The 24,123-nt window shown below is 46.8% G+C and overlaps 1 protein-coding gene across 7 annotated transcripts in view; it reads right to left on the reverse strand.

Annotated features, from left to right (window-relative positions):
- Positions 1-24,123, reverse strand: part of celf5a (cugbp, Elav-like family member 5a) — a 157,449-nt gene that overhangs the window by 63,705 nt on the left and 69,621 nt on the right. For 4 of the 7 annotated variants that reach the window (XM_015365638.2, XM_015365642.2, XM_015365639.2 and 1 more), the window contains exon 3: positions 2,461-2,509. In XM_015365638.2, coding sequence (XP_015221124.1) covers positions 2,461-2,509 — 49 coding nt within the window. Of the gene's footprint in view, positions 1-2,457; positions 2,510-24,123 lie in introns of all 7 variants that reach the window. The other 3 variants (XM_015365640.2, XM_015365641.2, XM_006639865.3) reach the window with 1 other exon arrangement.

Here is a 24,123-nt window from a genome sequence, read left to right on the forward strand (position 1 = left end):
TGAGCCAAAGGGAAATCTCCCGTCAGCCCGGCAGCTCCGGTCCCTGCTATCCACAGGGAAGGGTGGTGACGTCACCCCGCTGGTAAGCCAGCTCTCGTGAGCAATGGAGGCCGTATGTGTTACACTATTGAATTAGAAAGCAGCAAAATCACGGTTTGGTAAATTCTGACGTTGTTTTTAGTAGACACCCGTTATCACCGGAGGCTCAAACAGGGACGGTGAACAAAGCAGCAGATTTACTACCCCACCCGATCCGACGCCACAGGTGCTCCACCTTTATCCCTGTCCGGCTCCACACTGGCCGATTCTCACACCCGAGCGGCACAACCCACACCGGCTCTGGCCTGCTTCCTGGCAGGGGAATTCCAACAGTGTGGTACACTGCACCAGAGGGCAGAGGGCATCTGGTACTGGACCTTGGCAGGCATCCCTCACACGGCAAGACCTTGGCATAAACATCTCGCGTCTTTCTCGTGGTCATTTTTCAGTGACTGTAATTAATAGAATTAAGAAAGGGATTGGGAGGGTTCCTGCAGTTAGGCACTGTAATTGTATGCAGAGGAGGTAGAGGAGAGTGCCTGCTCCTGTTCTGTTTTAAAAGTTAGTGGTCATCTCCTTTTCAATATTATGAGAGTGATGTACAGTAGTGGGACATATTCATACTGTAAATGGTACATATATGTATAAATTCAGACAGACACATACCAAACATAAACTTGTACACACGGTATCCTGGCATATTAAAATACGAACCCACGACAGAAGTGGAATGATGTAATTATTCCCTGAGTTTTCCTCCGATGTCGGTTTAAAAAGGGTTTATAACTCCGGTCGGGAGGGATGACAACAGCCAAGTTCAGTCAGACTCGGCTGTCAGTCATTAGAAATCACTTTTTTTCCTCTCCTGAAACACTATAAATACGGCCTGTGATCCCCTTCTCTCCCTCCCATATCCCACCTCCACCCCATCTCCCCCTCTGCAGCTGCCCCTTGGTCACCCCTCACTCTGCAGGGGGGGGGGTCTCAGCCTCCTCCTCCTCTGGCCAAATTTTCACTTAACACTCCGTAGTCCTTTCAGCGCACTTGATTCCTGGGTGTGGGTATTCCCAGTGAACTGTGGAAATAGAATATGCCCCAGGGCCACAAGGTCACGGTTTGAGCCTCTGATGTGTTTGTCCCTGCTCTGCTCTGTGCTTGCTGTTTCATCAGCCAGCTGCAGTGTATCGGGGCGCTACGCAGGAGTGACCTTCGGGGCTTCTGAAAAAGTGTTTCAGCTTCGAGAGCGCTTCTGAAAAAGTCTTTCAGCTTGTCTACAGCTGGTTTTGACGCTGTGCAGGGGGAGGCTGTCTGTGAAGAAGAGGTCCGTGGTCAGAGTCGGCGCACGATGCTAGTTTATGTCAACCTGCACCGGCCTTCACTGAGCACAGAGGCTACGCACAACTCTGCAGTGAGGGCAGCCTGGGGAGCCCTAAAGCCAGGCACTTCCAGGGCACTAAAAGCCTGCTGAATGTCATCATTAGTGTGGACACAGTGGCCGCAATAGCAAAATCAATGCGGCTTTATGGATCATCAATCCTGACCACACAAGACCTGCTCTGCTACAGTTCCAGGGGGACCCGTTTGCACAGTGGGTCGTGGCCAGACTCAGAACTGAAGTCTGTCTACCCCCTTTCCCTTATTTCCCTCTCAGGCATGCTGCCTCCTTGAAGCCACATGAAAGTGTCAGGTGGGCAGCGGAGAAAGAGAACTGTGGCCCCGTATGGCTCGCTCGTGAGGTGTGCAGTCGTAGCTCCAGAAGGTCTGGACAAGTGCTGCAGTTATTTCTTTATTATCGACATCCTTCTTATTGCTATCATTACTACACCACGTGTTCTGTGGTCGGACGCTGTTGTGAGTCTTACAATGCCAGTGCCTTGCAGTACTGCAGGACTTACTTGCCTAGATGCGTTTGTTTCCTTCCAAGTGATCTAGAGGCCCAAGCTCGCAAGGGCCCTGCTAAGGGACGCCGGATTCCTTTCGTATTCTGCTAACGTGCAGTGCCACAGACAGCCCGAAACAAGAGAAGCAACAGGAAAGGAGAGAATTCAGCAACCTCTTCGAAACCTGGCACTGACCTGGCAGTGGTATTTATCAGCCCGCCTGCTCCTCCAGCTCCCTCCCCCAGCAATTTCCTGTCGCACCCCTGTCCAGGGGACACTCGTATATCTAACAGTACAAGAAGGTGCGTGTTGGCAGTGCGGGGGAGGGGGAGGGAGAGGGGGAGGCTCGTCCTGGTACGCGGGCTAATGACTTTTTAATTTACAGTGAGACGGTAATGCGTTTTTGGCAGAGCGCGGAGCGGGCAGTGGAGCCCACGCCCACACCTTAATTAAAATGAATTCTCGCGGCGCCCATCAGGGCAGGGGACCGCGGCCGGCGCGCGGGGGGCAAACGGAAGCATGGAGAAAAGAAGACAACTACCTCCACGGCTCTCGCTGTCGGCGGGCTTCACCTGGATGGGCCGGGTCATCTGGAAGAGGAGAGAGAGAGAGAGAGAGAGAGAGGGGGGGCTGTTAGTATGAACGCGCTGTAAACGCAGAGAGTGGCACAAATGATTTTGCGGCAGATCCACGCAGGGCTGTGCGGAACTGCAGACCCCGAGACCCCACTTCGCCAGTTTCCGCTATCGTTTCGGCTTCACGAAGCAAAAGTTTGTGACTTTGACACTCTGGCTTCTTTCAGGAAACACCTGGATGAGATCTTGGGATTAGTTAGCTGCTAGCTACAGTACCAAAGATGGCCTAGATGGCCAGATGGACTAATTTGTAAGCAGTCTTATGTTCTTATTGAATTAAGTATTCACCAAAGAGGCACAGCACGGCTTCACTATGCTATGGTGTTTTACACAAGAAGATCCTGCTTTTAATTTTTGCAAAAAAAATGTAAGAAACTAATAAGAGATTCATTACAGCACCTCAGGATGCATTATTCTGAAATACCTTGAGTAAACGACACAACGCTCACGGAAAACCTAATGCAGTATCTAGACAGGACAGGAAATGATGATGGCCAGGTGTTCTGCATTTATTTCTGCTCGGGTAGATATCATAGGAACCCCCTTTCCGGTTAGTGTGTGCGTTAAGGACATGGAATCGCAATGAATCATGGGCGTGGGTATTAATGAAATGCACCAGGAGTCGGAACTTTCTTGAGACGTCTCATTCCACCTTTTTTGCTTTCCTGTGCCCTGGAAGGTCTCATCTTCCGTAGCGCTGCCATTGGATGAGAGCTAATTAATATTCATGCCCATAATTCACTTAGAGCGAAAGACAAATAGATAGGTATTTTTGGACATATTTGACAGTCTTGAAAAATGAAAAGGAAATAAAATGATTAGAAAGCTCAAGACGGCTGCCAGAGAGCGGGGATCAATGCAGCTCCATTGATCCCTGGCCCTCGCGCTGGTTAAGAGCATGACCAGGAGAAATTCTGTGGTTGGGAGCCCTGCGCTAATCCAGTGGAAAGTGATAAGAATGGATTTTACTGGATTAGATGTTCCTGTCATCGTGGACTCTGGCCCGTGTGTGGTGTCTCTGCTGGTGCAGGTGGTGATTTTGCACTGCTCTTCATCTGTTGTGGTTCAGGTTGAATAGTTTCTGCGAGTGGTTCTGGGGGCTTTTTGACACAAAGCCCTTCTCAGGCCAGAGCAGAAAGGAATAGGGGGATATTGCAGGAAAGCATGTGTGAGATGACTTTTGTTTCTTAATCTGGGAGAAACTCTCAAAATCGTTTTCGTTTTTTATCCAGCGTATCTCTCAGGCACACTTTGAGCGGCAGCTCAGCGTGGCTCACGCCATTCAGTACCGTTTTAATTCTTTTATTTGCCACAGAGTCCTGTAGGAAAACGAGATAAAGAGATACAGAATTTTCCTCCCCTTTCCCCCTTTTTTTTCCAGTAACCCTCCCGCGCCTCTATCCAAAGGGAATCCGAGGTCTCTCCGAGTGAATTGCTTTGATAATAACGCAGCGGGCAGATTTTTAATGAAAACCCCGAGATCGGCAGCGTTGTGATGAGATTATCAAAATATGCAAAACAATCTCATATCCTTCAAGGGCTCAGCCATCTGTAACCAGAAATTAAGAGCTATTTTTTTTTTCTCTCTGCTGCTCCGCCACATTGGTCCCTGACACGTTAGGGGTCAAATGTAGAAAAATGTTAGAAAGAATCCCAAGATCCCCCCTTTTTTCTGTCTCATTTTTCCCCCTCTTTCATATATATTTTCTTTTTACTGTCCAATTTCAGAGCAGAGCTAAAAAGGTCAGATTTAAAGACAGGGCAGCCCCATAAAAGCGTGACTTGTTCAAGGAGAAACACCATAATGGGATTTTAAAACGTCTTAATAACATGCTGATATATGGGGGAGAGGGCCAGGCCAGATTCATTAAGTGCTAAACGTATCCATTTTCACCTTGAGGAGCGGAATAACCTTCTTCTCGGGGAATTTTTCCATAAATTTGCCCCTCGTAAATAATAACTAGCTGGGGTCTTCTATAGTAAGGGGTGCTGGCGTGTGAGTAGGTGCTTTTGTTAAAGAGGGTATTTTAGGTTAGAGCTGCACCACCACGTGAGGGAACCTGTCTGGGTACCTCTCCCTCCCAATATGAGAATTTGATTTTTTATTCCTTTATTTCACCCGAGACGTCAGTTGAGAACATGTTATCATTTGTGTTGACATCTTGGAGAGAACACCAGCTGAGCATCGTTTGAGAAGCACCTTTGAACAAGGTCCAACAGCAGAGTCCCAATTAACACCCCATGCTGTCTTAACATTTTTATTTAATATCTCAAAACTAATTGTACAGATATTGTCTTTGATTACTCTGCAGGCTCGAGGTGGTGGACAGGTATATTTAAGTTGTTCTGTTTAGGGTGCAGCAAGGAGCTGGAATAATCTGTGTGGACTGTGGAGTTGTGTTTCAGTTTAGCGGATTTCAGTCAGGGGTGGAGCGTGCAAGCTGATTACAGTTGCTCAGACTCAAATCCAGCAAAGAAATAATATTTTTTTAACTCCATCTCTCCAGAATGCAGTCTCCATAAACGACACATCCCTAACCCCAAAGGACAGCCACAGAAGCCCCCAGGGAACAGCCTGGCAGTGAGCTTCCTAACGTATAGCAGAATAACTGCAGTGGAGCTCCCTTAGAGGGTTAGAAAAGCAATCATGGATTTTACTGCGTCCTATAGGAGTCCCTTCAAACTTCACTGCAGCACCCTGATGTAACATCACATGCGAGATTTGAAAGCTCTGTTTTGGAAGGTTTATCTGTGTCAGGTGCGTCTTTGAAATCGGTTCCAGCTCTGGCAACAAAGGGATGATTTTGACAGCCCGTTGCTTCGCCCAGATTCGATGCCACTGTTCTGTACTCGCTGTACTGGGGGGCTCTCGGTTCAGATCTCTGTGTTTGTCAGTCGTTTTCTCCTTCTCTTTCTCCTACAGAGGGATGCATGGACGTGCACGCACATGCATGTAAACAAAGGCAGAGCTACCCGACATCATGCTGTTGTCAAGGCAACCATTATTTCCACATCTTCCTGAGAACAATTTGTTTTGTACTGCTTTTTTAATTTTGTCTGTCGTGAATTCTCAGAGCCTTTCCAACCCAGCAGATAAGGGCCTGTGGGAAAGTAATGAGTTAATTGGGAGCTCTGAGGGGCACGGGTTCTAATTGGGACACATTGTGTTGACAGAGTGGGAGGGAGAGAGCTGTCTGCGGGGCTGTGATAAGAGTGCTGTGCATTTGCCTGGTGTTTCTGTAGCACTGTCTCCTTTCGCCCAGTTGCCATTAGCACACAAAAGCACATCTAGATATGGACATAAGCTAACAACCAGAAAAACATGTTTGAGGCCCAACTTCAAGCATGCAGATGCACTGGCATGACAAGGAAATAGAGGCAGAAACAGGTGCATACAGAGAGAATGAAATATCAAGACACACAAATATACATAGATACAGTACATACAGACACACCCAGCTCATGGTGTTCTGTATTATTTCACCTCTGATCTCACAAGTTTGCTTGGAGAAATTAGAACACCTGCGTGTCTGAGCTGTTCAGTCCCTTTCAAATCTCTGCCTCATCTAAACTGTCAGAATTCCAGCGTCATTCCCAGCAGCCTGCGGAGTAGGCTAGCCATTGTAAAAAATACCATTAGATTAAAACTCAGTGGTTGTTTTTGTTTTTAGTATCATTTTTGTTTCATTGTACAGTATAAAACTTCAGAACGTGTTTCAAAGCGGATGCAAAGCAGTTAAGTACAGTGATACAGTAATATTGACATCCTCAACAACAGGTGATTGATATCAATTCAGATTTTTGCCAGTGCGCTTACTAGATTGTGTTTAATGATTCTCCTGCTCCAGTTTGGCCCAGCCATTCTGGTGCTCATTCCCATAGCTTTTCTTAAGGTCGGCACAATTAACAGTGTGCCCTTTTCGTTTCATGGGCTCTGGTGCTCAGTTCTCATCTCATTGGCGCGAGCTGATGAGTTGAATTTACTTCTCCAGAACAACCGGAGGCACCGCTCAGCCATTCAGGCCAGTGGCGCGCCATGTTCACAGGGCCCTCGTCTCATAATTGTACTTCATAAATCCCTTATCTTGAGCTCTGTTGGTGAGGCTCTCTCCGTGCGCTGCCTCAGCCACGCCTTTGCCCAGCCCCCATGTCCGTCAGACACTGCAAGGCAGACACCTGTCAATAACGCATCCGAAACGAGAGGCTCTCCCTCTGTCTCTCGCCCGGTTAATTGAAGAGTGTGGCATTAGGACACAACAAGAACAGAGCAAAGCCGGCCACCGCCACAAAGCTATGTTTTAAAAAAGAACTATAAATGAATCACAGTAACACAAAGGCCATAGTGTCATCCACAGTAGAAGCATACAAAGCTCTAGGTAGAGGATCTCATAGCTCGGCTCAGAGCAAAGTTCCACACATTCTCATTCACAATTACTGATTTTTAAACCTACAGAAAATCCGCTGCCAAGGAGTCTCAGGTAGTGCAGCATTGCAGGGAAGGTTATTAATGACAGGGGGATTTTTGCGTAAGCTAGGAGATCACTTGCCCATGGTGTCACGCAAGCACCCTTGCACTGAGACTGACCCTAGTGGCCCAGCAGTGTTGCATCTGCCCATGCCAAGACCGGGCGCGGATGCAGGGGCAGGGGTGTGTGGCGCGTGGCTATGCCACAGGGACCGCAGGTTGCCGCAGGGTGTGCTGGTCCCGGGCCCAGCCCTGATGGTGGGATCAGGAGCTCCCCTGCCTCTATCATAGGATGCAAAGCACAACTGACAGGAAAATGTGAAGAACTTGTTTTGTATTATGGTGCTTTTCCCAAATAAATTGGCTCTGATGCATTTCTCCAGCCAAATCATTTATTCCACAAACTGCATTATCTGCAGAAGAGGTAACACAATACCACAGTATCAGGCAATATAATGTGATACCAACGTAATGTGTGGAAACTGAAACCATAGGGGTCTCATTTGCTTTTCTAAATACAGCATAACAGCCTGACTTAAAATTATTAATGCTCATGGCTGTAAGTTTCACTGTGTTCTTTCTTCCTTTAGTCCTAATAATGAGACAATACGAGGATTGCAGCTGTGATAATTGATACTTCTAATTATTAGTTTGTGAGTATGTTGGGCGTTGGCAGCCCAGAGCTTGACTACAAAACCCACAGGGCTGAGTTTGTGTGGGAGAGGGCTAAATTAACAAAAAACAGAGAAGAACTTGTCAGGAGAGAGAGGTGAAAATAGAGAGAATGAGTGACAGAGTTTTAGGAGAAAAGAGAACATGTCCACATAGGCAAATGAGCAAACACCTAAACCTCCCGGACAGAGAGGGGAAGAGGGAGATGGAAAAAGGATGACAAAAAGAAAGAGTGAGAGAGAGCGACAGAGAAATCATGACATGGGGAGAAAGTTTGTGACACAGTGAGGGCGGAGAGACACGAGGAGAGTTTACACTGCATGTGTGAAAACTGGATCCCAGCACCACCATGGCACTGCTGATAAAACTCTTTCTGAACAGACCTGTCAATCCAGCCTCTTAAACCCTGGGATTTTTATCAGGGACCAGACGCTAAATTAAATGCCAAGCCAACAGAACAGAGGTTAGACAGGATACCTCCAAAAGCAATTAACTCTCGTGCCAACATTAGCACATTTCATTTCCCTTCACTATGAAAAATTAATATTCTACAGAGCCAGTGAAAAAGAAGACGACATCTAGTCCTGAGCCCATGTTACCATCGTGTCAGAGATCAGTGTTTTAGATCTTTTTAGCCCTGTATTCATGATGGAGTTTTCCTCCTGGTCTGTTCCTCTTGGATTTATGCGTGCGGCAGCCCTGTTGTGTCAGCACCTGCTGCAATGCTTTGCTTTGGTCACCACTTCTGGTGGCAGCTCTGACATCTTTCTCTTAATCCCACAAAAGTTTTGATAGGAGTCTTCCTTGCAGTTTGTTCCCTGCGCCTCTCCTATGGGCAGTGCCATTCATAGAGTGTCATAACAGATCTATCCATCCAACCATCCCATTCAGTCTGCAGAATAGGAAAGCAGCCAGATCTGGCAACAAGTATGTCAGGTGTGCTGTCTGGAATTGTGTTTCCGGGCTTATCATTCCCGTAGCTATATAAAATGGTTTGCGAGTGCTTGGGATTGTGGGGCACTTATCTACCTGGAGCACTGAGAGACCCACAAAGAGCCAGTGATGAAACTCAACATAGATATCCTCCCCACTGATAGCTGATGTGTGGTGAGCGTTCTGGCGCACTATGGCTGTCGTCACATCATCCAGGTGGGGCTGCACACTGGTGGTGGTGGAGGGGATCCCCATTACCTCTAAAGTGCTTTGAGTGGAGTGTCCAGAAAAAGCGCCATATAAGTGCAAGCAATTATTATTAATTATTATTATTAGAGTCTTCATAGGGTCATGAAAAGGCACGACACCAGGGTTTGTTTTAGTGGCTGGAGAATAATAGGAATGCCATTTTGTTTTTGTTTCACGTGAGTGCTGTGTTTTTAATTAATATACTTGTAATTGTTCATAGGAGTACCTCAGAGACTTGGCATTTTCTTAACATGATGACGTTACAGATGCTTACTCCATTGATGGTAATGGATAGTTACTAAATCTAGGAGGGGGGGTGTTGCCTTCATGGACATGCTCTCTTTTCTCCTACACTTCTGCCAGAGTTTGTCTTCAGCCTGTTTTACGTCATCAGATTGGTTTGAAGAAACCAGGGTGTTACTGTGATTTTCGGCTCAAGGTGCATTCAATAATTCCCTTATCTTGAGCCCTGTCTGCAAGGCTCTCCCCATCTGCTCCCTCAGCCACACCATTGCCCATTCTCCCTGTCTGTCAAGCACTGCAAGATGGACACCTGTCAATAATGCGTCCAAGAGGACAGGCTCTGCCTCTATCTCCTGCGCCACATTGAGCAAGTTATCCGGGGTGAAGAGAATCTCTTCCAGACATCTTCAGTGCTGACAGTTTTAACCTGAAGAGCTATTGACGTGATCTGTTACAGTAATGCATGTTTGAACTCCAGCCTTTGCTGTAAATCTGTTTAGACAAATGCTGTAGCTGTAGGATTTCCTTCGGTTTAAGTTGTCTCTACCTCACCCAGAACCCTTTTCTATGCATATCTTTAAAACTCTTATCTTAAGCACATGTATGAGATGAAGGCTTTTTTTTTTTACAGCAGCGCAGCTGGTTGATAAGAAAATGCCATCAGTACACAGATCGTGTGCACAGAAGACGTCAGTATTAGAACATATAGTGAGGGAGCCCTACCGCCACAGAGCAACAATGAGAAAAGGGCTTAAAATAAGAATAAAGTAGTTTTTACGGCACTGGGGGGGAGGTATTACTGGCCTAGTCTGCTGTCAGTGATGTTAAAAGCGAATGTATTTTTTTTAGCTCCTTTAAACCACTCCAGCCTTAGGAAAACTCCTCTAGGAGTTATTGCTGCACCTCGGAACGAGAAATTACATGTCATTTTCCAGACCACCCTTCGGGACTCATTAAGGTCGTTACTGGAAATGTGTTTGTCAAAGAGGAGGAGGAGGAGCGCGTGAGAGAGTGCTAGTTAGCCAATTAGGTTGCCCTGTTGCCAGCTCCAGGCCCATCACTTCCTCTTTACCTGTGCAGGGCTGACTTTTCTGGAAGGGGTTGTGCATATTTACAGATACCCCCCCACACACACACCCCCGCCCTTACTGGTATGATAGCCTATTAGCGATTTGCAGAGGCTTGCACTTTTCTGGGATCCTGTGGGATGGCAACAGCAGAGCAAGGAATAAGAGAGGAGGGAGTGGAGGAAGGAAAGACTACTTGCTGAGGTCTGCCGTCTCAGAGAAGAGTGTGCTGTAGACACGCCGGTGTGGTGGGGTACAGCTCTGAGGGGGGTGGATGGGACCTGGGGCAATGCTGGGGTCCACTTGCCGAAGAATTTGCACCTGGTGCCATCGCGTGTTGCTGTCATCTGAGCCAGATTCCAGCCCCTCTTTCACCTTTCCAGCATGGGCCCACACGGATTGTGGAAACAAAAGGGTGCTGTTTATATGGTGGTTGTTATTGTTTTTTTTTAATCAAAACCATTTTGTATTACGAGGCTAGAAAAATCTCAAACTCCTTTATTAAGACTTTTTTTTTTTTTAGTTGTGTGCACTGATTTGCCTGTGCTTCCAGAGATGGGCGACATGAGGAAGACGCTGATCAGTGAGCTTGTTCAGAGATCTGGGAAGCAGATATGTGCTCATTGAACTGAACTTGCCAGCCTGCACTCTGCTCTCCACCTGACCCCGACACCATCAGCCTCTCTGGGCCTGCCCTAGCCTGGAACAGTCTGTCTCACAGAACGGAAGGGATATTCCTGAAGCACCGAAAGGCACAGGAAGATTTCGGGCTCTCGGTTTCTTCTCTTTTTCCTGTAGCACTCGTAACACTGCGGTAAAGGGAAGTCACAACTGCAGACATTCACACAGCTGCCATGTGACATTCCTTACTCTCTGCTCCCTTTGTCATGGAGGCCTGGGACACCCCCTCTTTCACAGGACTCTTATCTGCACGCTGCCAGCTAAGGAGACAAATTTGGTGCTCGGTATTGTCCCCCATAATCTCAGGCAGATCAGAAACCTCAGAGCTCCAGTCAAAGATAAGAGACTGAAGACTATCAAGCAGCCCCAGCCACATCCCTGGTGAACGATCCCTGCAGTAGGGGAAACACATCGGAGGAAGTCGGAAGAAATAATAACCACACCAGAAGCTGTTTTACTTTGTCGTGACTCCTGCATTTAAAATTCCAGGTGCCGGCAAACAATGACAAACGAAGAGCATTCTGCCCAGTGCGCCCCAGCTTTTCAGTCTTTGGCTGGTGAGTCACGTAGTGCTGTTGAGCAGCAGCTCTCTGTCAGGATTGCAAGCAGTTTTTATTTATCCTGCTCCTGCCAGCTGCTCAGGAGACTCACCGGCCACCCATGGGCACCAGATACAGACCGCATCGCCTCCAGCACTGCTGAGGTCTTACGCCAGGGACACGAGCTATAGACTGCCCACAGAAGGACCCTAATACACCCGCTAACCACACCCAGATGTGCCCAGGGCCTTGTCTCGACCGGACTCTCTTTGTGGACCAGAAATTTAACAAACCCTGTGCTGCCAGGATGGGGCAGGAAGGCAGTTTTTTTGACAGATAAAGAAGCAGTGTTTGTGCGAGACCTGGAACACTCCCGTGTTACCTCCTGTAAAAGCAGACGATGGGGCCTGTTGACCTGCCTTTGCCTCCCACCTCTCTGAGCCCCTCTCCGGCGCACCACACCTCCTCTCCCCTCCCCCAAGGCGCTTCAATACCGCTGAGCCCGCTTGCCAAAAAGACGCGCGCCAGGCTCGTTTCGCCAGCCACTGCGCAGCGGCTGAGCTGTCAGGGTAGCTGCGGGCTGCCTTCGGAGTTTCGTTTAAATTTAACCCCGGCTGCAGCTGAAGACACATCCCTGTCAGAATAATTTAAACACCCCGGCTTTGATCAGCGTGCTTAGTGAGTGCAGCCCAGGCCCCACTGCAGCAACGCATCACAGCCAGCCTTCCTAGTGTTTCACAGCAAAGAGCCTCACTAGACATGTTAAAGTCCTGCGTGTATTAAATAATCAGTTTATAAAACAACGCAGAAAATGCTTTGACTTTACCTATTCATGGAGCTCCATGAGATGTGCAGGGTGGTTGCTTGTTTTTCAGCAGTCTTGGTGTGGGCACACTGCCTTCTCTTAGTTCTGACAATAGTGCTTTTGTCTAAAGCCTGTGACTGCACATGAATCATGAAGATCAGGGATTGTTTGCAGTGTTCTCTAGCCATGTGTACCTCGGGTTGTAGTGGTATTGCCAAGGCTAGATGGGGGTTTGTAGTGGAATTGTTTTCTCGTTGGTTTCTTAGTCAAGCTCCCTTCTCTTACATAATTTCCTGTAACTTTTAATTGTTACTAATTGCACTGTCTGCTGATCGCTTATAATGTTTTACTGTCACCCGGGGAGCACTTGAGATCTCCCGGTGCGTTATAAGGAATGCAGAGTTGCACTGCTTAAAGAAAAAGTAGCATGAACGTGGAGCACCAGCATCACAGGCTTTGCCAATACATTGGACTTTTTACAATTCACCAGCGGCTCCTGTCTGCGTGCTGTTTAGCAAACGGACGTTTCTTGGCACTTCATGCACAGAACTGCATTAGTGCGCCCCCCCAAAAAAAAGATATTTCTTTTGTGAATAAAGGCAAGAGAAGAGAAATGTTTTAGCCTCGTAGTTCATCTTCATCTGTGTCCTGTCTTAAAACCTGGTTTCATGAGACGAGTCCTGCTGAAAATCAATGCCAGCCCAAGACGTGTAAAGGTCAGCCATTCAGCGCAGGTGGCCTGTGTGGACTGCTATACCCCATGCTTGTACTGCGAGGCGCTGCTAAGTAGAATTAATGGAGGAATCGATTATCCTGCGTCCAACTTAAATTGAACTAAGCAGGGGATCATTTTAAAGCAGCAGCTGTACCGTGACGTAGGAACGAGGCACATTCTGAGGCAGGGTTCGTCTGGAACCCGCTCAACGACATTTTTGAAAAAATACTCACGGGAAACAAGGTTTGGAAGTGGTTCATCGCCTGACATCACCTCTGACTGAGCTGTCTCCGGAAACCCGGAGAGGTGCAATAATTAAAGCCGTTTCTCTTCCTCTTTGTTCCCTCTGTCTTTTTGTTTAACGTCTCCCCCTTTCCGTGTACCTCCCGGGCTTCTCATTTCTCAAACATTTTTTTTTCTCTGTTTAAAATAAAAATCAATAAAATCCAGAGGAGGAGAATAAATATGCACGCTGGCCGCAGGGGAAGGCAGCCAGCGAGCTTGCTAACCCAGTCACATGCTACTGTACATACAGTACACGTTACACACAGGTCACACGCTGCACATGCGGCCCAGCTGGCGAAAGAGCGGCGCAGGTTGAGTATCTCACTCGCATAAATTAATGTTTTAACTTCCGTACGGGCTGAGTGAAATACAGAATATATGTTGCCCCCCCAGAGCAGTGAAAATAAGGAGATTCGGGTTTTGATGACTGGGCAATGTGGGTTCTCTTGAGTGTTTGCAGATCTTAAAATACATGCACAATCGTTTTCTTCTGTATAACTGAAGAAATACACGGAAACGGAAGCCTGTCTTTCTCCGTGTGTTCGTCCGTCCACTCTTGTGGAAGTGTCTCTGTCCAGTCGTGCCCGTCTGTCCATCAGTCTGTCTGACGAAGCAGAGGTCTGGAAGAGGTTGTCCCCTGGAATGTCGAAGAGTTCGCTGCAGCCGAATTCCCAGCGCTGCTGATACAACGCAGTCGGCACACAGGGCCTTTCCTTACGGAAGTGCGCGGTCATGCATCATAAACTTCTCCACCGCCCGTGCGGCCCTGTCCTTATTTACATAAGTGAGACGGAGACGGCATGCTTCGCATTGAGAGAAAAATAAATACATTGACAAGTAGCCACTTAACCACTGACTCTCACTGCAGGAACGTGATGAGTCCTGCATTTTTGAAAACTTAAACAAACGTTAAGTGACACGCTTAAGTGGGCTCAGGTTGCTACAGCACATTCAGGCTGGTGTAGTTAAAAAACACAAATGAGCCTGGACTGGAAATTTGGTGGCTGCTTTTAAATGTTGGAATGTATTTTTTTTTCTGTTGGTCTTTATGCACCAGGCCATTGACTGCTGGAATAATTAAGATGAACACCCTACATTGTTTCTTCAGCTTCTTTATTGGAACCCATAGCGCATAACCTTATTGTTGACAAGTCGTTACAGCCCATATGTCTACTGCTTGTTATCTGTGGCTGCTGGGGATTAGTTGTTACCCTCTGTGGCTATGTATATCGGTAAATCTGGCCCCCCACAGTTGCTAGTGGTATCAGTGGTCCAGGCTTTTGGGGGATTTATATAGAATCCAAGTGGAAAAGAAAATTTGAGTCTCCTAGGGCAACTCTGCCTTCTTTCAGCTTACAGTGACACTGGCCGGTCAAAACAGATGTTGATACATTTTTGACAAACACCTCTAAGAAAAACTCCTGCTGTTCAGGATATGGTTAAAGACAGGACTAATGTAAGAGCTGTAGGACTGATTTTGGAAAATGTTAAGATGATTGTTTTCTCTAGTGGCAAAAAGGGTTGATATACTGTAGCTACTTGTACCAGTTGGTATAGTTGGTCTTTCATGCTAATTGGGTTGAGCTTCAGAGTTTGGTGAGGGTTAGGGTCAGTTACATCTGCCAAAAGGCTTTTCCTTTTGGTGGATGTAATGATGGGGGACGATTTGGGTAACTGTTTGGACTTTTGTGCATTTGTTAATTAGCCTAGTTAAGACAGACTTTTGACTATCAACCAATCCACTTATCTACCTGTCTTATCTCCTGGGCTACCTTTTTATTGAGGCACATGGATTATCTGCTATCTATCTGATGTGCTTACTGGGCCACCTGGGCTACCTGCCAGGAGGGCCAACTGAGCCTGAGCTGCCTAACTTAGCTAACTTAGCTATAGACTAACAGGCCAAAGGGCTACAGTTTCTTCCTAATGGGCTTACTGACTACTAGACTACCTGGGCTTTCTGCATAATGCTCTAACCTGAGTTTGCCAGGACACCTGAGCTGTCTGTCTGCCTTTCTAGCCACAGCCACACTGGCTCAGCAGCTTCAACAAGTTTTAATTCATACACAACTATAAACAGTAAAAGTTCATTTTTTTTACAGAATTGTAGGATAACTGCAGCATCTTTCAATTCAATTCAATTCAATTTATTTTTATATAGCGCCTTTCACAACAAGGTTGCCCCAAGGCCCTTAACAAAGCTGTGTGACAGTACATGACGTTACAATACAGAAAGAGAAAAAGCCAGAAGACAATGGAGGAGAGGGACCAAAAAAACATCTAGGGATCCAAGGTCACCTGGCTGCCCAACCCCTCTGGGCATGCTAACATTAGACAAGTCAAAACTGAATTCTGCCTTTGAAAAGAAGAGGTTCAGAAGTGGAGACAGATGCTCAAATAGTTGGTCAATATCTGTCACGGTCTGGGATAATTACACAGCATATGGAAATTGATTGAGCATGAACCTTGTAAAAGAAGATAATAATGAGCTGGACGCCTGAGGCCTGAGGTTGAAGATGTCCATTTGACAGTCTATGAGGAATTGTTCATTGCTCTGCTCCCAGGCATTTAATAAAATTGAATAAGGCTACAGCGTTATCAAACCCTTTTTTTTATTTAAATAAGAAACTGGGCTCCCAAGTGATTCAGCTAGTAAGTGAATGGCCCGGCCATTCATACTGCGACCCCTGTGGCTGCCCAGGCACTTGCAGGCAACACGCCTCTCCTCCAATCACTGCTGACCTGCCAAGAAGGGGCAGTGCTGCTTGTGATGTGTTAAACAGTGATTGGCTGGAGTCCGACACAACTTCCTCATTCTCCCGCCGTGTGCAGCCGTGTGGTTTTTAAGTGCGAGTCAACATATGGGAAACACCTGATCGGCTATTCCACTTCATCTGGGTTTGGAACACACAATCATTTATTATACTAAATTTATAGAAGAACACGTTAAAAAATAAGAAACTTCCAATACCAATTTCAATTCGCACCAATTTGAAATTCCCCAACTCCTTAACAACTTGGATTGGCTTCCAGCTCTCGAAACAATTCGGTAAGTGGTTCTGTGTTGATAAGGACTCCCCACATTTCCTCTGAGCCCTTCGTCTCACACTGCAAGACAAGCAGTGCCCACAGCAGCGTTAAATTAGGCTAGAGGAGTACTCTGGCTCCAAGACCTCTCACCTACTGTATAACAGGCCATGCAGTGCCACAAAACTGTTCTCTTTTAAAAACCCGCGCTGTCAAGAGTTGTGTCTAGAGCCCTGACATTTGAGCAATGGTGAAGAGATTCACTGAGTTCCTTAATGCAAATGTAGGCAGGTTTCATTGTTTCTCTTTGGTTGTTTGTGATTGGAGCTTCATCCGTAGCCCACAGAACGTCACAGCTGATGCCCACACGTGCCTCGATATCTCCACAGCTGCACACAAGATAGCTAGATCACAGATTGCTCTCGAGCTTTTGCAAAGATTTGTGATCCTGAAAAGAACCGGATCTCCCTCATGATCTGGTTCTGTTTTAAAGCCTGCATTACTAGGAGTCTGATCTTTTTTATTTCCCCAAGATTACTGCGAAACTTACAGACGTCTTCTTGACAACTTCACAAATCCAGGGGGAAGGCGGGCTGACTTGTAACCACAGCAACGAGAACACCTCAAAACTCTGTGGATGAAGGTTCTGAATTCCTGTGCTGAGCGGTACAGTGGGACGAAGCCCAACCAGTCATCAATTATACAGTATATGAAATTATGTATGGAAAAAGTCAAACTGTCTGTAATGTGACAAATGATTTTCTTTTGTTTTTCATTGCACATTGTAATAATGAGCAGACAGGCAGGCAATAATTGTGTTTTTCCGTTAAATGAATTAAAAATAAGCTAATTATTGCAATGTTCAGTGAATATATCAGTCTTATGCAAATGAGAGGCTGTTTGGCTTTTGTTTTGCAGTTCTTAGCATGTACCTCCTCCTTGTTTTAATGAAATAATGAGAATTTGCTTGACTGACCGAGAGCATCTTCACATGGGTGATTGACCTGCGGTGTCCATTTGTGTAACTCCGATGGACTAAATTGCCAAACAGGAGTTCATGATGCTGTGACCCCGATGTCTAATACTGACAGATGCCTCTCGGTGGGTTATTTACATGTAGTATGTGAGTATTAACGTCGTGGCTGTCCTGCCATAATAATCTTACATAATGGCACGTGTGTGCAGACGTGGATTTCTAGTGCAGACACTGTGCATCGCCTGGGTGTGCTGGGGCCACTGCAGTGACATGCTCGGCAGTGACAGGTTCTTGAAATTCATTGCTGCCAATTAGAATGATTCCCGATGAAAAAGCAGCAGCGATGAGCGCGGGGGTGACAGGGCCGGTCTGGAGATGGAAATGCGGTAATTTGGAGTAATTCGGCGCTCGCCGTCCCGCACCTCGCCTGCCTGTCTGTCCGCTGGAATAAATGGGGTCAGCGCCGTGTGATCGGCAACTTTCATTTATATGTAAATGACCCCGCCGCTGCCTGCCTGGGCGCTCCGACGCCGTCTGCGCGGGCCCCGGGAGCCAGGCGCTGAGCTGCCCGGCCGCTCGCTCCCCGCTTCTGCCTCTCTGTCTCTCTGCGTCTCTCTGCCCCCCCCTCCCTCCCGCCTCCTCCAGCACAGGGGGAATCGAGCGCGGGGTCTCTGAACTCCAGCGCTGGGGTCGCACCCCCCACTCCGGCCCCGATCGCTTATTCTGCAGCTGACACATCCTTGAGGTTGCATGTGCACCGCTCGCACGTCCTGATTTATTTTAAAATCTAGGACACCCGAGTCTTTCAGATGCACTTAAAAGCAGTGTGGATTTTAAAATAAATAAGTGGGCAGCGCTGGAGATGAAAACCCGGAGTGGTGAGGGGGGTGAGGACTGGAGCTCACTAACGCTTACACAGTGAGCATGTAATCTGGCTCCGTACTTCGAACAGGCAACAGGACGTGAACATGCAGGAGTGTGTGAAGTGTGTTCAGATGCTCAGTTTCAGAGTGCTGGTCTGTAGTGTGTTCAGGAGCTCGGTGTCAGAGTGCTGGACTGTAGTGTGTTCAGGAGCTCAATATTCGAGCGCTGGGCTGCAGTGTGTTCGGTAGCTCAGTGTTGCAGTGCTGGGCTGCAGTGTGTTCAATAGCTCGGTGTCAGTGTGCTGGGCTGCAGTGTGTTCAGTAGCTCAAAGTGCTACTGTAGTGCTGGGCTGGAGTTCAGTACCTCAATGTTACAGACCAGCAATATATCACAATAAAATAATAATATTACAATAATATACAATATCTTAAATAGAAGGAAAGTATTTGAAGTTATTAAATTCTATGGTGTATATAGGTAGATTAGTTTGAATATATCAATGTAAAATAAGGTTTTACTGTTTGTATGTTCAAGTGCAGTTTCTGTGTTTCTAGTGCAGTGAGACAGAATTTTGGTGGTGTAAAAGTTGCCCTCCTGAAGCAAGAACCCAACAGCAGCTCTAAACAAACAGAATACCCACTCAGTTCTGATGATTTTTTAAGTGAACACTTTCTACTAAAAAGGTTGTTTAACACATAAGTATCTTTATTGCATTGCCTTGCACCAGAATCATATTTGCCATAACTTATTTATGAAGGCGAGCCTTTGATGATGTATTGATTTCATTATCAAATCCTTAAATTATTTACAGTGCCGTTACATCTCTATATATGTATATTTATGTCCACCCTATCACTAATATATTTATATATTTAAGAAAGCATAATTCAGCACTTCGGGCACTGAATATTTCTGATTTAAGTTTAGTTAATAATTCATGCAGTAAAATAAATCCATCTGTAGATATGGCCTGGCAATGCATGCAAAGGAAAATTATTTTTTAGTGCTAAAAGGTCCCTCTTGCGAAAACTAAATATTCCTTTTAATAAGGTGAATATTTTTAAAGGGATATTTATGATTTCTGCTCAGGCTGTTATTCTGTCATTGTTGGTAAGTATGGAAGTACAGTATTGTGGAGTTGGGTGGTGAGGGTCTTTGTAATTCTCCAGGGGGACAAAACATTCCTCTTTTAATAGCCCTTTTGTCCCTCGGCAGAGATGCTGTAAATTAGTTTTTCATTTTTTTCGTGGGTGATCTATGGTTTGACTGTTACAGATGAGTTTCTAGCACAGTCTATTGAAAGCAAAATATATTGTTAGGAAGCCTGTTGTTCGAGCTTCGTTTAGGGTGTATTTAGAGTAATGAGGACAGTTGCGTAATTGTCTTTCATTTCTTCAGAACACGTCTCGCTTGTGCTTGGAGCCCGTTAATCCACGTCATGGAGAGCACGGTCCCCGTTAGGACACGGATGCGCTGCTCTTGACAGCGCCCCTCTCTTGCTAAGAAAAAAAGAGTATCCGGCTTGTTCCTCACAATGCTTTCTGCCGCCAAAGAGCTCCAAATTCTGCTCTTCCAAGACCAGGAACACATCAAGCTCTCGCACAATAGACCACAAAAAACAAAGATGTGGCTAATAGGCTGCATGACCAGTGCTCTTTACGCTTGTGTCTCTGGCCAGGCAGGGGTTGTGAGAGGCCCAGGCTAATCCACCAAGAGCCAGAGCTCCTCTGATACGCCTCCCTGTGGTAGGAAAGGGGCAGAGCTCTGCGAACATGAAATCTCTTAGCCCCTCCTGTGTAACTTGGTGAGATCGGAGCCTTGCTCAAAGTTGCTTATTCCACCTCAGGAACACGTTACAGAGCTGCCACACCTCTGATCTAAATATCTGCTTTCTGCATGGCCGGCAGCATCAGGCAGTGTGGGTACATTGGGCCAGAGGGTCTGTAGCTCCCGATATAGAGTTTCTTCCTGGTTTCTGTTCCAGCTGAATGGTGAATGTCTTCTTCGGATCAACCAATCAGCTTAATTAGGAGGAGTTGCCTTACTCTCCAGATCTCTGCTCAGTGACGTTTTATGACTGTTTAGAAAACCTGCACAGCCATAGCTTTCCAGGATCGGGCTGGCAGACCCCTACATTAGACCATACTCTAGTACTTGCTACTGATGTGTTAGTGCCTCCTCGTTTTTGTGCCCGTTGCTCTGTTGCAATTGCAACTCATTTTCAGTCAGCAGGGCTTGGTGCATGTCAGCATACAGAACCAACACCCGTTTGTCTTGTGAATGAATATTTTGTTATTTTACATTTTGTCTGTATCATTAAGGTTAATTCTTATGATCAGATACGATAGGGCTGTTTTTTTCTTTTGCCCTTGTGATGATCAGCCTCGGTATGTGTGGATTACAAGGACGTGACTTGTGCCCATTTGGTGACAATTAGGCTCAGCATCTGCACCCTCAATGACTGCCTACTCCAACCACCACCCCTTCCTCCAGCCTACAATGGCTCTAGCCTATTAATCCTAAGAAATGGAACGTCAGAAAGAATAATCAATGTACTGACTCAGCCTGAAAAACACCTTCATTTTTCTCCTGACGTCTGGTATGATATAAAAGATGCAGGGAGAGAGGCAAAAAATAATAATAATACAACAACAACACAGAACTGTAAACCCATTTAAAACAATTCCTTGCATGGTTGGTGAAGTTGGATGACTTATTAAAATTTAAAAGGTGCTGTGCGTTTAATTCGTATTCCCATATCCCAGGAAATCTCTCTCGGAAAAATGACTCTGCCTGTTTTTTTTTCTGCTTCCAAATATTAAATATGTATCTCTAACCGCAGCATTATGAGCTAGATTTACGAGTGGAGAAACCGCAGATGTCTTTGTTTAAAGAGAAACACTCCGGGCCGACACCCCTGCCTCCCTGCTGTCGATTTCTGTGTGGTCAAGTGCTTCGCAGTCAGAGATCTGTATCAGGGATGCAGCTGTCTTCACCCAGTCCAAGGGCCTTCCTGTAGAAGCCCATTCAATCATTGGAGCCCATATGAAGCCCTTTAAATGCAGGGAGACAGATGCGACTCCCATTCCACCACAGATGAATCCGTTTCAGCTGTTACCTGCTGCCATAGCTGTGCCAAAACCAGGAGGTCGACTGTTCATGCTTCACTCTCTCCTCCTGCCCCTGTCTATTCAAATGACGGTAATAAAGCCTGAAAATATATGGCTGGCGTGGAAGGACCTGCTGTTTGTCAAGCCTGGACCGGACCAAACTGCTGTGCAGTGGGAGTCAGATTAATTATTCTGTGCTAAGTAAGCATCACCACTGAGAAATGAAATCCATCGCAGTGGGTGTGGATACAAGCGATCCCACCTGTTACAGAGCAGGGAGATTGTGATACTGGAAATGTCTTCATTTTGCCCGGTGAATAGTGACCCTGTACTTCCGCTGTAGTGTCAAGGCACTGTAATGAAGACATCAGGGAAGGAAGCACAAACTGCGTCCCTGTCGCAAAGATGAAACAAAAAACACTCCAGTCCAGTGCATACATATTCATGGCCGCATTTGTTCCTGATAACAGGGGAGCGCAAGTAGGTGGGACTTGTTTTGTTGTTGTTCTTCCTCATGGTGAGGGCCGTTCCTCTTACTGACGACAAGCTCTTTTAATAAAAATGTCAAGACTGATATCCGAACTGAAACCCTTTAAGAAATGAGCATCCACAGGTCCGTCGGGGGGGAAGACAGAGAGAGAAGAGAGCAGCTGGGAAAGAAGAAAGTGTCACCATGGTAACTCCTGACCTTTAAAGGTGAGCCAGAGTTGGTCAGAGTTGTCTTTCTCCATCACTTAAAGGGGAGTGACATTTAATAGTCCCCACAGGTCAAAAGAGGGTAACAAACACCAAATAAAAGCTGTCAGCTGCTTAAATAAAAGACCTCTGTATTATCAACATCCTGAGGGTGAGGACTTGAGGAGCTGTATCTCTGAGGATGAGCTAATGCCACCTCTGTAACCACACTCCTTAACCTCTTCACGGCTGGGTCACGCAGCATGGCCGAGCGAAGGGGCTGTGGAAATCCCAGGCCAGCTTTGTACACAACTGGGGTTCCTATCCCAGATATTGGGGGCACCCCACACCAGTCCTGCCTGGCTCATAATACAGCAGGGGCTCCTAACCCTGGTCCTGGGCACCCCCACACCTGCTCCCGTTCACCCCTTACCAGCTCCATACACAACTGGGGTCCCCCCCCTGGTCTTGGGAACCCCCACACCTGCTCCCATTGACCCCTGCTCAGCTCTTTACTCCACTGAATCTTTAACCAGACTAGCAAACCGCTGAATCAAAACTTTTGCAACACAGCATTTTTTTCTGCTCAAAAAGTTGGGGATCTTAAGTTATGAAATGTCTTTAAACGGCAACTGAATCATCGAGGATTAGGGACCCATCTGCTCGTGGACCACACACCCTAAATCCCTAAACCCAGTGAAATATTACCTCGCCACCTTTTTCAAGAAACCCTGTAAATGTGAGTTTCATCACGTGTGGAAAATCATCTTTGGACATTCATTGCATTGATATTCAGATAAATCCAGGAGTGCTATTTACAGACTGACAGATCATTTGCACAAGTGTTACAATTAACGAGACTCAGTTATGTCGGCCTGTCTTTCACTGTGTGCCGAAAATAAAAGAAAAGGCTATTTTTTATGCCTATTCTGCTTAACAGCAAATAAAAGTACAACCCAAGTATTTATTTAATTTGTACTCTGAAGGAAGGAAAATGATCTACAGTAGCAGATCTCAGCATCGGTCTAACTCGAGTCCCCAGCAGGGGTCAGTGTGGTCACCTTGGCAGAAGTGGCTCAGGCCAGATGGCTTTACAGTTCCAACTGCTCTTCTCTGTCTCAGCCACACAATCCCAGTACACTCAATATGTCTTGTCTGATCTGAGGCACAGGTGGACCTCGTTAATACCTGCCTGAGAGCGCTGGACACCGCGGTTTCGCAGCAGCCAGGAATTTCAACACACAGAATGGGTGGAATAAAAGAGGCTCGAAGGAAGAGAAACTGGAGGCTCTCTCTGCTCGAGACATACAGAGAAACACACTATTCAAGTTTTCAGACATTGCTGGGAGAACAGCGACGTATAAACCAGCGAATTCCAGCTGTCAGCTGAAATCCCAGAGCGTTTAAGCTCTTTTTTAAAATGCAAGGAGAGCAGCTGAAAACACGGAGCACGATAGTGTGGAGAACAAGTGGCTCGGTAAATGTACGTCTGAAAAGGGTGGATCAAAATCCCGGAGCGGCAGAGGAGTGCCAGGAGCGAGCTAGACAACACTGCCACGCCAGGGGGCAGAGTCCGGCCCGCCTCGGGTCCGTCCGGGCTCGGATCGCCGCAGCCGCGCCGCGAACCGGGTCAGGTCCCGCCTCCCCGTCCTCTCTCGTCTCACCGTGTTGAAAAGGGGGCGCTCTCCGGCCCCTCCTCACCCACCCCCGGCCCCCGCCAGCCGACTCAGGCCTGTTAATTAAGAAGGAGCGCTGGCTCGAGGCGAGAGCTGTGCTCTGCAGCAACCCTGTCGGCCTGCGATTGGCCGCTGTAATAGATCTCTGCCTCTGGAGTTTTAAATGATTCAAACATTTGGCTGTTTTCCTTTCCTCCTGCGGAGCTGGGGCTCGGGCACAGCCGCCGCCGCCTCCTCGCCAGAGCCCGCTCCGCCTCCCCCACTCTGGCTTCCACCCCAGTCGTGCATTTCTCATCTGACCTATTTTTCCAGCGTTGCAAGGTTTTTTTTCTTTTTAAAAAAAAAATAGAACTCGTATCATTCTTACTCATTGCGTTAGTTGTGTGAATTTCACGGCGCGCTTTGTCGAAAACCACAGCGGAGTGGGGAGGTGCTGCCTTCGTCCTTTCAATTCAACGCACTGCACTGAACTGACCACACTAGCAAAAGCGCTGCTTCGGTTGTATTCACAGTGGTGGTTTTCTGTCACATTTGTAGTCACACAAAAAGACGATCATCTAGAATAATTGCAGTACTGTGCCATTATT

Source organism: Lepisosteus oculatus, chromosome 29 (genome assembly GCF_040954835.1).
Source record: "Lepisosteus oculatus isolate fLepOcu1 chromosome 29, fLepOcu1.hap2, whole genome shotgun sequence".
Lineage (NCBI taxonomy): Eukaryota > Metazoa > Chordata > Actinopteri > Semionotiformes > Lepisosteidae > Lepisosteus > Lepisosteus oculatus.